This window comes from Dendrobates tinctorius, unplaced genomic scaffold (genome assembly GCF_039654945.1).
Source record: "Dendrobates tinctorius isolate UK_male_01 unplaced genomic scaffold, ASM3965494v1 ptg000070l, whole genome shotgun sequence".
Classification (NCBI taxonomy): Eukaryota; Metazoa; Chordata; class Amphibia; order Anura; family Dendrobatidae; genus Dendrobates; species Dendrobates tinctorius.
In genome coordinates, this window is record NW_027361738.1 from 96620217 (window position 1) to 96635746 (window position 15530).

Consider the following 15530-nt stretch of genomic DNA (forward strand, 5'->3'; position numbering starts at 1 on the left):
CAAAATGGAAAAAGGCAGCAGAATCAGTGGCGCTCAGGGATTTTTACAAGCTTTTTAACGCAAATTTTTTTAGCAAGTGACAGGTTGCTTCTCAATTCCTTAATGACATTACCATCATTCACTCCATGTAGACCTTTTTGGTGTGGTCCAAATCTGTCTCCCAACATCTTTACTTGTATCCTGAAGACTTATTGAAAGACAAAGGCTTTTAATAACTTTTAATTTGGGGGGAATAATGGGCAAACTGAACTTTACATAATATAACATTTTTTTTTTAATGTGAAAAGACCTTGTTAGGCTGGTTTCACATTAGCGCATTTTCAGCGTGCGCACAGCCGGGGGTAGCTCCGCCCCCGAGCCGGCTCTCTGCCCGGCGTGCCCGCCCCTTGCTTGTAGCGCCGCCTACTAGCGGACAGCGGCGCCTGCGATCGGCGCACCCTATCTTTAGCATAGGGTGCGCAGATCGTGCGCAGGTCGTGCGCTAGTTGCGCTTTGACCTGCGCTGCGCACTTTTGACGGTGCGCCGTGCGCGCCAAAATCAAACTTTTCGGATTTTGGCGCGCACGGCGCACCGTCAAGGGGAGAGAGCCGGGCAGAGAGCCGGCTCGGGGGCGGAGCTACCCCCGGCCGTGCGCGCGCTGAAAATGCGCTAATGTGAAACCAGCCTAAGCGGCAGTACGAGTGTAGTCATGATTGGTCCAAATGTTGGTTAGAAGGCGGTAAGACCCAAATATATTCGGCCCCAAACCTTGAGATAAATGTTCAGGCCTTTCAGTTTCATATTACTTTCTTTTGCTGTTTTAGTTTTTTTAGTGGGTTTTTTTTTTTGTGTGTCTAGATCCTTTAGAAGGTGGCGGGTCCGGTAAGAGGGACAACGAGTGTCTTTTCCAATGACATTTTTAAGGAATCGCCATGGTGCATTTGTCACTTTAAAGGGCCGGCTTCACGCGTCTGTAATATTCACATTTTAGCCTCCACCCTCGATGATCTGCCAAACGTCCATCCCTGTTCTATAGAGACACATGTTCAGCTCTGTAGAACCGAAGGTTGGGGGCTACATGTGGTGCCTATAATGCAGACAGGTGTGGATCCTGCCATAACCAGAGTTCCCAACTTTCTGCCTGTAGTCGGCTTCTTCATTCATTCAGTCATATCCTGATTTATTTTTTTCCTGTTCATTCATTGTGCGGCGTTCACCTTTTAAATTCTACATTTTTTGCTGAAATTTTGGTCCAAAATGCAGCCCGTAGATTAAGCGCACTACACCACCTACAGGCATTTAGAGGTACTGCGTGTAATTTTTTTTTTTCTTTTTCACGTGGGCTGCTGAGACAGTGACAGGCGTAGATTTGTTAAAATGGGATAAACCCATTCCCGATAAACCTAAGAAATGAACTGCTTCCTTGTGCAATGCAAATTCTTTCTCTGCGCTCCCCTCCTATAACACCAACGCATTCAGTCGCTGCACAGATACCTCGTTACTCACATGGGCCCCATGTTTCCATTGGGGCTCACAATTCCAAATCAGCCTGTGAATACATTGTCCAGGCTGTTAGGGGGAAACATATAAACTCCAGGTAGCTGTTGCCCCTGGTCGGCCGCTAACCCAGGACCCCACTGCTGCAATATGGGGGTTCCCATTCTTTAAGAGGTGAAGGACTTACCCACAGGACCCCCAACCATGCTGAGAGCCTGCAAGCACCTCTATGTAGGAACAGTAGCATCAGCTAGGACAGACACCACTTTATTCTGAGGATCAGTGGGGTCCGACTGTTGCATGGTCTCCAAAATGAATCAGAGGAAACCATTACTTAAAAAAGAAATCTCATTTTTGTCCCCCATGAAGCCGGGTGGGGGGCCGGTAATTCTCGGAGAGCTCTGATGTCTATTGCACTATTGTATTTGGGGGGATCAATAAGTTTTTATTTTTTCTCATTGAGTATTGATGCCGTGTTGGCGAGATTTCCATGTCCGGAAAGCTGTGTCTCGCTTCTGTTACCATGAAGAAGTTACGGCCGTCGTTTTGTTTTTTCACTTTTTATTAATTTTTAATTTTATTTTTTTTTATTCTTTCACGAAAAAAAAAATAATTGTAAAGTTTCTGTATGGAATATAAGCAATTTGAGCAGCCACCGCCATCGTTTTCTTCCTGGACACGGCAGAGATCTGTCCCGTATCCTGTAAGACTAAAGGGCAGTTGCGATAGTATACACGCCCCAGGTCGTCCTATCCGGGTGGGCGCAAAATATTTTCACTGCATCGTGACTTATGGACATGAGGACATCAAGCCAAATTCTCAGCCGCCGTCTGCTGTCCGCACCTTCAGAGCTTTTGGAGCCGGTCCTTGGCGTAAGTTTGGGAGGAGCCCGTTATGGGGTCACGTTTTAGTTTTCAACTTCCAATAAATTCAGCAACACTTAGATCTGGAGGGAAGAGAGACGTTTTGTCGATATTTCCTGCCCATACCGAAGTTTTATTTTTTCTTTAGTTTTGCCCTCACTTTATCGCTCGCTTCACCGTATTATCGGACATTACGGTTTTACGTCTTCTTGTGCGAACAAGTGGCCGGACATTTAGAAGAGGTAGCAGATCCGCGACGTAGCGGTAGAAAGTGTTAGTGATATCGACGATGTCCAGAGCACAAAATTCCACCGGCGACCAGTGTGGGGAATCGGAACCACTTCTTGCCCAGCTGAAAAAGTAAAAATAATCAAATGTTCTCTCCTTTTTAAGTAGCGATAAAAGTTCTTTGACAAAATAATAAAAAAAAAAATACATTTGAAAATTTGTTGCAAGTGACTTTTTTTATTGGCTTTTTTTGTTTTTTATTTCTTTTTGTTTTGTTTTTATCATGACGCTCTTGCACTCTGTTCTCATTGAGGATAAATGACGGTCAAAAGTTCTGCCATTACTAGATACGGACACTTACGGGGCGGCAAATTATTTTTATAGAAATTAATGTAATTTGGATAAAAGCAATTTTTACAGTTCGGTTTAATTAAAAACATTTTCCACCATTTACCCTGGCTATTTGCTGGCTGAAGAATGAGTGAACTGAGGGTCCATTAGTGAGCTGCTTCTGAGATTCAATTGATTTATGACCACATCAAGGTTCAGATTAACTCAACGGCGATCAATCAGATTAGAAGAACTCTGGGGCGGGGGGAACGAGTTTCAAACTCACTAATGGACTCTCGGTTTACTCATTCTACAGCCAATTTTTCACTTTTTTTTTTTTTTTTTTTTTTTTAAAGATCTCATTACTCAAGAAACAAAAAAATAATTTGAAGTGACACAAAAATTCTTTTTCCAATAAAAATCCAAGTTTTATTGATTTTTCATTAAAATATTACCAACTTTTTTTTTTTTTTAACCGGAAAGGGCACTGAAAAAGTAGGAAGTTTTTATAGGTCTTCAGATGACTATATGGACACGGCCATGATCAATAATATAGTGGAATAGCAGAAATATAAAGTGCATAATATATTTATAATTATAAATAGAAAAATAAAAGTGCTAGATTTTGCATCTATTACATAAGAGAGAATTTTTCAAATGTAATACTTTTCTGCTTAGACCACAAGATGGCAGTATCAAACCACAATTAGATTATCAGGTGAGACAAAAAAAATTCCATAGCAGACAGTTCAATGCAAAAGTATGCTTACATACAGTACAGACCAAAAATTTGGACACACCTCATTCAAAGCGTTTTCTTTATTTTCATGACTATGAAAATTGTAGATTCACTCTGAAGGCATTAAAACTATGAATTAACACATGTGGAATTATATAATCAACAAAAAAGTGTGAAACAACTGAAAATATGTCTTATATTCTAGGTTCTTCAAAGTAGCCACCTTTTGCTTTGATTACTGGGGCTAGGAACAGGAGACCAATGTGGCTAAATAAGGATGTAAAAAGGGCAATAAATAACAAGAACAAGGCATTTAAGAAGCTAAAACAAGAAGGCGATGAAGAAGCATTAAAAAGTTATAGAGAAAAAAAATGTGTAAAAAAACATACATTTAGCAAAAGTGGAAACTGAGAGACTCATTGCTAAGGAAAGTAAAACAAACCCCAAACTATTCTATAATTATATAAACAGTAAAAAGATTAAAATTGATGGTGTCGGCCCTTTAAAGAACAATGAGGGTGAAATCATAGAGAGCGATGTGGGAAAAGCAAATGTTTTAAATACTTTTTTCTCAACAGTGTTCACACAGGAAAAGGATTTGCCAGGGGAAATGCAGAGTGATAATGTAAACTCCCCATTAAGTATTACCTGCCTAACCCAGGAAGAAGTGCAGAACCGCCTTAGTAAGATGAAAATGGACAAATCACCAGGCCCTGATGGCATTCACCCTCGGGTATTAAGGGAGATAAGTAATGTGACAGACAGGCCTCTATTCCTTCTATTTAAAGACTCTATAGAAACAGGGTCTGATCCTTTTGATTGGCGGCAAGCAAATGTGGTACCAATATTCAAAAAGGGGTGGAAAAGGGAACCTGGAAACTATAGGCCGGTAAGCTGAACATCTGTTGTGGGTACAATTTTTGAAGGGTTTCTAAGGGATACCATTATGGAATATCTCAATGTTAATAAATGTTTAACTCCATATCAACATGGATTTATGAAGGATCGCTCCTGTCAGACTAACCTGATCAGCTTCTATGAGGATGTAAGCTCTCAAATGGACCAAGGAGAATCATTGGATGTCATTTATCTCGACTTCTCTACAGCATTTGACACTGTCCCACATAAAAGATTGGTAAGTAAGATGAGAAAGCTTGGGCTAGGGGAAAATGTGTGTAGATGGGTAGGTAGCTGGCTTAGTGATAGAAAACAAAGAGTGGTTATTAATGGGGCATCCTCCGATTGGGCCAGGGTTACTAGTGGGGACCACAGGGGTCTGTATTGGGCCCTCTACTATTTAATATATTTATTAATGATCTAGTGGATGGCTTACACAGTAACATCAGTATTTGCAGATGATACAAAACTATGTAAGGTAGTTAACACAAAGGAGGACAGTTTGCAACTACAGACAGATTTGAATAAATTGGAGAATTGGGCTGAAAAATGGCAAATGAGGTTTAACACAGATAAGTGTAAGGTTATGCACATGGGAAGGAGAAACAGATGCTACAATTACTTACTAAATGGGAAACTGCTGGGGAAATCAGACATGGAAAAAGACTTAGGCATCTTAGTCAATAAGAAGCTAAATTGGAGTGCCCATTGTCAGGCAGCTGCCACCAAAGCAAATAGGGTCATGGGATGCATTAGAAGAGGTCTGGGGACACGAGATGAAAACATAATTCTCCCTCTGTACAAATCACTCGTCAGACCACACTTGGAGGATTGTGTGCAATTTTGGACGCCGATGATCAAGAAAGACATTACTGAACTTGAAAGGGTTCAAAGGCGGGCTACTAAAATGATAAATGGAGTTGGTTCACTACAATACCCAGAAAGGTTATCAAAATTAGGTCTATTTACTCTAGAAAAGAGAAGACTTAGGGGAGACCTAATATACACTCACTGGCCACTTTATTAGGTACACCTGTCCAACTGTGTGTTAAGACTTAATTTCTAATCAGCCAATCACATGGCGGCAACTCAGTGCATTTAGGCATGTAGACATGGTCAAGACAATCTCCTGCAGTTCAAACCGAGCATCAGTATGGGGAAGAAAGGTGATTTGAGTGCCTTTGAACGTGGCATGATTGTTGGTGCCAGAAGGGCTGGTCTGAGAATTTCAGAAACTGCTGATCTACTGGGATTTTCACGCACAACCATCTCTAGGGTTTACAGAGAATGGTCCGAAAAAGAAAAAAAATCCAGTGAGCGGCAGTTCTGTGGCCGGAAATGCCATGTTGATGCCAGAGGTCAGAGGAGAATGGGCAGACTGGTTCGAGCTGATAGAAAGGCAACAGTGACTCAAATTGCCACCCGTTACAACCAAGGTAGGCAGAAGAGCATCTCTGAACGCACAGTGCGTCGAACTTTGAGGCAGATGGGCTACAGCAGCAGAAGACCACACTGGGTACCACTCCTCTCAGCTAAGAACAGGAAACTGAGGCTACAATTTGCACAAGCTCATCGAAATTGGACAGTAGAAGATTGGAAAAACGTTGCCTGGTCTGATGAGTCTCGATTTCTGCTGCGACATTCGGATGGTAGGGTCAGAATTTGGCGTAAACAACATGAAAGCATGGATCCATCCTGCCTTGTATCAACGGTTCAGGCTGGTGGTGGTGGTGTCATGGTGTGGGGAATTTTTTCTGGGCACTCTTTGGGCCCCTTGGTACCAATTGAGCATCGTTGCAACGCCACAGCCTACCTGAGTATTGTTGCTGACCATGTCCATCCCTTTATGACCACAATGTACCCAACATCTGATGGCTACTTTCAGCAGGATAATGCGCCATGTCATAAAGCTCGAATCATCTCAGATTGGTTTCTTGAACATGACAATGAGTTTACTGTACTCAAATGGCCTCCTCAGTCACCAGATCTCAATCCAATAGAGCATCTTTGGGATGTGGTGGAACGGGAGATTCGCATCAGGGATGTGCAGCCGACAAATCTGCGCCAACTGTGTGATGCCATCATGTCAATATGGTCCAAAATCTCTGAGGAATGCTTCCAGCACCTTGTTGAATCTCTGCCACGAAGAATTGAGGCAGTTCTGAAGGCAAAAGGGGGTCCAACCCCTTACTAGCATGGTGTACCTAATAAAGTGGCCAGTGAGTGTATATGTACAAGTATATCAGAGGGCAATACAGAGATCTCTCCAATGAACTGTTTGTACCAAGGACTGTGACAAGAACAAGGGGGCATTCTCTTTGTTTGGAGGAAAGACAATTTCTGCACCAGCATAGAAGAGGGTTCTTCACGGTAAGAGCAGTGAGGCCCTGGAATTCTCTTCCTGAGGAAGTGGTGATGGCCAACTCACTGAATGAATGTAAGAAAGGAATGGAGGCTTTTCTTGTAACCGTATAGAAGGTTACAAATAACAGAATATTATAGGTAGATGATTGACCCAGCTTAGGGGAAGGAACTTTTTTTCCCTATGGAGAAAATTGACTTCTACTCTGTGGGTTTTTTGCCTTCCCCAGGATCAACAATGCAGAACAGCTGCACTAAAAATAGGCTGAACTAGATGGACATAAGGTCTTCCTTCAGCCTTCAAAACTATGTTACGGCTTTGCACACTCTTGGCATTCTCTTGATGAGCTTCAAGAGGTAGTCACTGGAAATGGTTTTCACTTCACAGGTGTGCCCTGTCAGGTTTAATAAGTGGGATTTCTTGCCTTATAAATGGGGTTGGGACCATCAGTTGTGTTGTGCAGAAGTCTGGTGGATACACAGCTGATAGTCCTACTGAAGAGACTGTATTATTATGTATTATTTGTATTATGGCAAGAAAAAAGCAGCTAAGTAAAGAAAAACGAGTGGCCATCATTACTTTAAGAAATGAAGGTCAGTCAGTCTGAAAAATTGGGAAAACTTTGAAAGTGTCCCCAAGTGCATTGGCAAAAACCATCAAGCGCTACAAAGAAACTGTCTCACATGAGGACCGCCCCAGGAAAGGAAGACCAAGAGTCACCTCTGCTGCGGAGGATAAGTTCATCCGAGTCACCAGCCTCAGAAATCGCAGGTTAACAGCAGCTCAGATTAGAGACCAGGTCAATGCCACACAGAGTTGTAGCAGCAGACACATCTCTACAACAACTGTTAAGAGGAGACTTTGTGCAGCAGGCCTTCATGGTAAAATAGCTGCTAGGAAACCACTGCTAAGGACAGGCAACAAGCAGAAGAGACTTGTTGGGCTAAAGAACACAAGGAATGGACATTAGACCAGTGGAAATCTGTGCTTTGGTCTGATGAGTCCAAATTTGAGATCTTTGGTTCCAACCACCGTGTCTTTCTGCGACGCAGAAAAGGTGAACGGATGAACTCCACATGCCTGGTTCCCACCGTGAAGCATGGAGGAGGAGGTGTGATGGTGTGGGGGGGCTTTGCTGGTGTCACTGTTGGGGATTTATTCAAAATTGAAGGCATACTGAACCAGCATGGCTACCACAGCATCTTGCAGCAGCATGCTATTCCATCCGGTTTGTGTTTAGTTGGACCATCATTTATTTTTCAACAGGACAATGACCCCAAACACCTCCAGGCTGTGTAAGGGCTATTTGACCGAGAAGGAGAGTCATGGGGTGCTACGCCAGATGACCTGGCCTCCACAGTCACCAGACCTGAACCCAATCGAGATGGTTTGGGGTGAGCTGGACCGCAGAGTGAGGGGAAAAGGACTAACAAGCGCTAAGCATCTCTGGGAACTCCTTCAAGACTGTTGGAAGACTATTTCCAGTGATTACCTCTTGAAGCTCATCAAGAGAATGCCAAGAGTGTGCAAAGCAGTAATCAAAGCAAAAGGTGGCTACTTTGAAGAACCTAGAATATAAAACATATTTTCAGTTGTTTCACACTTTTTTGTTAATTATATAATTCCACATGTGCTAATTCATAGTTTTGATGCCTTCAGAGTGAATCTACAATTATCATAGTCATGAAAATAAAGAAAACTCTTTGAATGAGAAGGTGTGTCCAAACTTTTGGTCTGTACTGTATCACCTAGTATGATTTTGCAAATATAATAAAGGAATTTTAATCATTCAATATAGTGGAATATTCTCTTTAAAACCATCTATCTCAGAAAGCGCAAAATGTGCTGAAATTACTAACTGAAAAAAACTCAATATAATAAAGTGCTAAGTGCAACTTTTTATCATATAAGAAAGAAAATATTTCCAAAATAATTAAGCTTTCAGAACTTTTCCTATCAGATCACAAAAACGCAGTATTATTATACTGCAACTAAATAGAGCTTATCATCCAAGACATAAAGTCCTTCAAAAGCCATCTCAAAAAATATCATTATAAGTACCAATCACCACTATATTTATTCCTTTAGTTGTTGAGCTCAGCATACTGAAACCAAAGGGAATTGCTGACATGTCGTATAAGGAATTTTTTTTTACCTTATTATCAAAGTTACTAAAAGTGTGATGCCGCCGTCAGGAGACCTGCTTGTTTCCTCGCCCCGACGCGCGTGTTTCGCCCAGCTTCTTCTGGGGGTGTGGTTTTAGTATGTTGAGCGCAACAACTAAAGTCTGTCTGTCTGCTATGGAATTTTTTTTCTCTTACCTGATAATCTAATTATGTTTTCCTACTGCCATCTTGTGGTCTAACAGAAAAGTATTACATTTGAAAAATTCTTTTTATATAATAGATGCAAAATCTAGCACTTTTATTCTGAGATATTTTTCTATTTATAATTATAAATATATTATGCACTTTATATTTCTGCTATTCCACTATATTATTGATCATGGCCGTGTCCATATACTCATCTGAAGACCTATGAAAACTTATTACTTTTTCAGTGCCCTTTCCTGTAAAAAAATAAAAAAGAAAAAAAATAGTTGGTAATATTTTCATGAAAAATTAATAAAACTTGGATTTTTATTAGAAAAAGAATTTTTGTGTCACTTCAAATTATTGTTTTGATTCTTGAGTAATGAGATCTTTACAAAAAAAAAAAAAATAGGTGAATAATTGTTATGTAAAGTAAGTGCAGCCGCCTGTCATTTATGGGCATTTATAACAAATGACCTTGTGTGTAAAACTCATTCTACAGCCGAACAAAGGAGCAAACGGTGCAACATATCTAAGAAAACCAACATACAAAAATAACTATTTTGTCCAAAATACATATATTTAAAGGATTTATCTCCGTCAGCGGTAAAGAGTCGTCCTCTGATTCAACCTTCAGCCTGAGCCTTCTAAATGTGTCTGGCCGTGAAGTAGTTAATCATCGTGCATTTATCACTGCACCAAGAGGACCGGAAATTAAAGATTCTCGTTCAGATTATGACAACAGTAAAAATATAAATATTAGAATTTTTATTACAATCTTTTTTACGAAGTAAAACGTTCAGATTATAAATTAAAATTTATCAAAATTTTCCCCGATAAAACAGCAGGTGTCAGAAAACCGCACACGGATTTTAGTAGCAATGTTTCTCATGATTAGTATAAAGCGAGGAGGTCACGTTCCGTCTTCAGATTCCGTCTTCACGTTCCGTCTGGATGATCCCGAAAGTTCCGCACTCAGGATCTCTATATTTTCAGGCAGTGACTGGCGCAGGAGGGAGACGCCGTCTTTCTGCAGATTATTGAGCACATTCTGGCAATAGGCAAACTGTAGAATAAGGAAGGAAATGGATATTTCTGTCCCTGTAAATGTCCCAGCTCCTGGTCACTTTCTTTGCTTCACTAACTCCTCCATCACTTCTGTGCACAACACGTCATACAGGACATTATGTCTCAGCTTCTGGCCCCGCGCGGAGTCACATCTTTGTCAGACGAAGTGTATTGAGACGAACGGGCAGGAATGTCGCTCCGGAGGCATAACGGATCTCCCTGAGGATTCCTTCCCACTTCTTCTCATCCTCATTGTATCTAAAAAAAATCAGAAGAGGCCCAGGTTATACCAGCTGTACATATATAATTATATACAGGAGATGCCCAGGCTATACCAGCTGTACATATATAATTATATACAGGAGATGCTCAGGTTATACCAGCTGTACATCTATAATTATATACAGGAGATGCCCAGGTTATACCGGCTGTACATATATAATTATATACAGGAGATGCCCAGGTTATACCAGCTGTACATATATAATTATATACCAGAGATGCTCAGGTTATACCAGCTGTACATATATGATTATATACAGGAGATGCCCAGGTTATACCGGCTGTACATATATAATTATATACAGGAGATGCCCAGGTTATACCAGCTGTACATATATAATTATATACCAGAGATGCTCAGGTTATACCAGCTGTACATATATGATTATATACAGGAGATGCCCAGGTTATACCGGCTGTACATATATAATTATATACAGGAGATGTCCAGGTTATACCGGCTGTACATATATAATTATATACAGGAGATGCTCAGGTTATACCAGCTGTACATCTATAATTATATACAGGAGATGCACAGGTTATACCGGCTGTACATATATAATTATATACAGGAGATGCTCAGGTTATACCAGCTGTACATATATAATTATATACAGAAGATGCCCAGGTTATACCAGCTGTACATATATAATTATATACAGGAGATGCCCAGGTTATACCAGCTGTACATATATAATTATATACAGGAGATGCCCAGGTTATACCAGCTGTACATATATAATTATATACAGGAGATGCCCAGGTTATACCAGCTGTACATATATACACTCATATGTTAAAGTTTGGGCACCCCTATTAATGTTAACCTTTTTTCTTTATAACAATTTTGGTTTTTGCAACAGCTGTTTCTGTTTCATATATCTAATAACTGATGGACTCAGTTATATCTCTCGATTCAAATGAGGTTTATTGTACTAACAGAAAATGTGCAATCTGCATTTTAACAAAATTTGGCCGGTGCAAAAGTATGGGCACCTCAACATAAAAGTGACATTAATATTTCGTAGATCCTCCTTTTGCAAAAATAACAGCTTCTAGTCGCTTCCTGTAGCTATTAATGAGTTCCTGGATCCTGGATGAAGGTATTTGTGACCATTCCTGTTTACAAAACAATTCCAGTTCAGTTAAGTTTGATGGTCGCCGAGCATGGACAGCCCGCTTCAAATCATCCCACAGATGTTCAATGATATTCAGGTCTGGGGACTGGGATGGCCATTCCAGAACATTGTAATTGTTCCTCTGCATGAATGCCTGAGTAGATTTGGAGCGGTGTTTTGGATCATTGTCTTGCTGAAATATCCATCCCCTGCGTAACTTCAACTTCGTCACTGATTCTTGCACATTATTGTCAAGAATCTGCTGATACTGAGTTGAATCCATGCGACCCTCAACTTTAACAAGATTCCCGATGCCGACATTGGCCACACAGCCCCAAAGCATGATGGAACCTCCACCAAATTTTACTGTGGGTAGCAAGTGTTTTTCTTGGAATGCTGTGTTTTTTAGCCTCCATGCATAACGCCTTTTTGTATGACCAAACAACTCAATCTTTGTTTCATCAGTCCACAGGACCTTCTTCCAAAATGTAACTGGCTTGTCCAAATGTGCTTTTGCATACCTCAGGCGACTCTGTTTGTGGCGTGCTTGCAGAAACTGCTTCTTTCGCATCACTCTCCCATACAGCTTCTCCTTGTGCAAAGTGCGCTGTATTGTTGACTGATGCACAGTGACACCATCTGCAGCAAGATGATGCTGCAGGTCTTTGGAGGTGGTCTGTGGATTGTCCTTGACTGTTCTCACCATTCTTCTTCTCTGCCTTTCTGATAGTTTTCTTGGCCTGCCACTTCTGGGCTTAACAAGAACTGTACCTGTGTTCTTCCATTTCCTTACTATGTTCCGCACAGTGGAAACTGACAGGTTAAATCTCTGAGACAACTTTTTGTATCCTTCCCCTGAAAAGTTATGTTGAATAATCTTTGTTTTCAGATCATTTGAGAGTTGTTTTGAGGAGCCCATGATGCCACTCTTCATAGGAGAATCAAATAGGAGAACTACTTGCAAGTGGCCACTTGAAATACCTTTTCTCATGATTTGATACACCTGGCTATGAAGTTCAAAGCTCAATGAGGTTACAAAACCAATTTAGCGCTTCAGGAAGTCAGTAAAAAGTAGTTATGAGTGTTCAAATCAAGAAAATGATAAGGGTGCTCATACTTTTGCACCGGTCAAATTTTGTTTAAATGCAGATTGCACATTTTCTGTTAGTACAATAAACCTCATTTGAATCCAGAAATATAACTGAGTCCATCAGTTATTAGATATATGAAACTGAAATAGCTGTTGCAAAAACCAAAACTGTTATAAAGAAAAAAGGTTAACATTAATAGGGGTGCCCAAACTTTAACATATGACTGTAATTATATACAGGAGATGCCCAGGTTATACCGGCTGTACATATATAATTATATACAAGAGATGCTCAGGTTATACCAGCTGTACATATATAATTATATACAGGAGATGCCCAGGTTATACCAGCTGTACATATATAATTATATACAAGAGATGCTCAGGTTATACCAGCTGTACATATATAATTATATCGAGGAGATGCCCAGGTTATACCAGCTGTACATATATAATTATATACAAGAGATACCCAGGTTATACCAGCTGTACATATATAATTATATACAGGAGATACCCAGGTTATACCAGCTGTACATATATAATTATATACAAGAGATGCTCAGGTTATACCAGCTGTACATATATAATTATATAGAGGAGATGCCCAGGTTATACCAGCTGTACATATATAATTATATACAGGAGATTCTCAGGTTACACCAGCTGTACGTATATAATTATATACAGGAGATGCTCAGGTTACACCACCTGTACATATATAATTATATACAAGAGATGCCCAGGTTATACCAGCTGTACATATATAATTATATACAGGAGATGCTCAGGTTATACCAGCTGTACGTATATAATTATATACAGGAGATGCACAGGTTATACTAGCTGTACGTATAGAATTATATACAGGAGATGCCCAGGTTATACCAGCTGTACATATATAATTATATACAGGAGATGCCCAGGTTATACCAGCTGTACACATATAATTATATACAGGAGATGCCCAGGTTATACCAGCTGTACATATATAATTATATACAGGAGATGCCCAGGTTATACCAGCTGTACATATATTATTATATACAGGAGATGCCCAGGTTATACCAACTGTACATATATACAGTCATATGTAAAAGTTTGGGCACCCCTATTAATGTTAACCTTTTTTTCTTAATAGCAATTTTGGTTTTTGCAACAGGTATTTCAGTTTCATATATCTAATAACTGATGGACTCAGTTATATTTCTGGATTCAAATGAGGTTTATTGTACTAACAGAAAATGTGCAATCTGCATTTAAACAAAATTTGACCGGTGCAAAAGTATGGGCACCCTTATCATTTTCTTGATTTGAACACTCCTAACTACTTTTTACTGACTTCCTGAAGCACTAAATTGGTTTTGTAACCTCATTGAGCTTTGAACTTCATAGTCAGGTGTATCAAATCATGAGAAAAGGTATTTAAAGTGGCCACTTGCAAGTAGTTCTCCTATTTGATTCTCCTATGAAGAGTGGCATCATGGGCTCCTCAAAACAACTCTCAAATGATCTGAAAACAAAGATTATTCAACATAGCTTTTCAGGGGAAGGATGCAAAAAGTTGTCTCAGAGATTTAACCTGTCAGTTTCCACTTTGAGGAACATAGTAAGGAAATGGAAGAACACAGGTACAGTTCTTGTTAAGGCCAGAAGTGGCAGGCCAAGAAAACTATCAGAAAGGCAGAGAAGAAGAATGGTGAGAACAGTCAAGGACAATCCACAGACCACCTCCAAAGACCTGCAGCATCATCTTGCTGCAGATGGTGTCACTGTGCATCGGTCAACAATACAGCGCACTTTGCACAAGGAGAAGCTGTATGGGAGAGTGATGCGAAAGAAGCCGTTTCTGCAAGCACGCCACAAACAGAGTCGCCTGAGGTATGCAAAAGCACATTTGGACAAGCCAGTTACATTTTGGAAGAAGGTCCTGTGGACTGATGAAACAAAGATTGAGTTGTTTGGTCATACAAAAAGGCGTTATGCATGCGCTGTATTGTTGACCGATGCACAGTGACACCATCTGCAGCAAGATGATGCTGCAGGTCTTTGGAGGTGGTCTGTGGATTGTCCTTGACTGTTCTCACCATTCTTCTTCTCTGCCTTTCTGATATTTTTCTTGGCCTGCCACTTCTGGGCTTAACAAGAACTGTACCTGTGTTCTTCCATTTCCTTACTATGTTCCTCACAGTGGAAACTGACTGGTTAAATCTCTGAGACAACTTTTTGTATCCTTCCCCTGAAAAGCTATGTTGAATAATCTTTGTTTTCAGATCATTTGAGAGTTGTTTTGAGGAGCCCATGATGCCACTCTTCATAGGAGAATCAAATAGGAGAACTACTTGCAAGTGGCCACTTTAAATACCTTTTCTCATGATTTGATACACCTGGCTATGAAGTTCAAAGCTCAATGAGGTTACAAAACCAATTTAGTGCTTCAGGAAGTCAGTAAAAAGTAGTTAGGAGTGTTCAAATCAAGAAAATGATAAGGGTGCCCATACTTTTGCACCGGTCAAATTTTGTTTAAATGCAGATTGCACATTTTCTGTTAGTACAATAAACCTCATTTGAATCCAGAAATATAACTGAGTCCATCAGTTATTAGATATATGAAACTGAAATAGCTGTTGCAAAAACCAAAATTGTTATAAAGAAAAAAGGTTAACATTAATAGGGGTGCCCAAACTTTTACATATGACTGTAATTATATACAGGAGATGCCCAGGTTATACCAGCTGTACATATATAACTATACATAGGA

General features: G+C 40.1%; 1 protein-coding gene across 1 annotated transcript in view; it reads right to left on the minus strand.

Moving 5' to 3' along the window:
- Window positions 1-9961: 9961 nt before the first annotated feature.
- The window catches only part of KLHL40 (kelch like family member 40), a 39555-nt gene continuing 33986 nt past the window's right edge, over window positions 9962-15530 (minus strand). Inside the window, exon 6 of the mRNA XM_073582185.1 lies at window positions 9962-10534. Coding sequence (XP_073438286.1) covers window positions 10423-10534 — 112 coding nt within the window. The 3' untranslated portion in view covers window positions 9962-10422. The remainder of the gene's footprint in view (window positions 10535-15530) is intronic.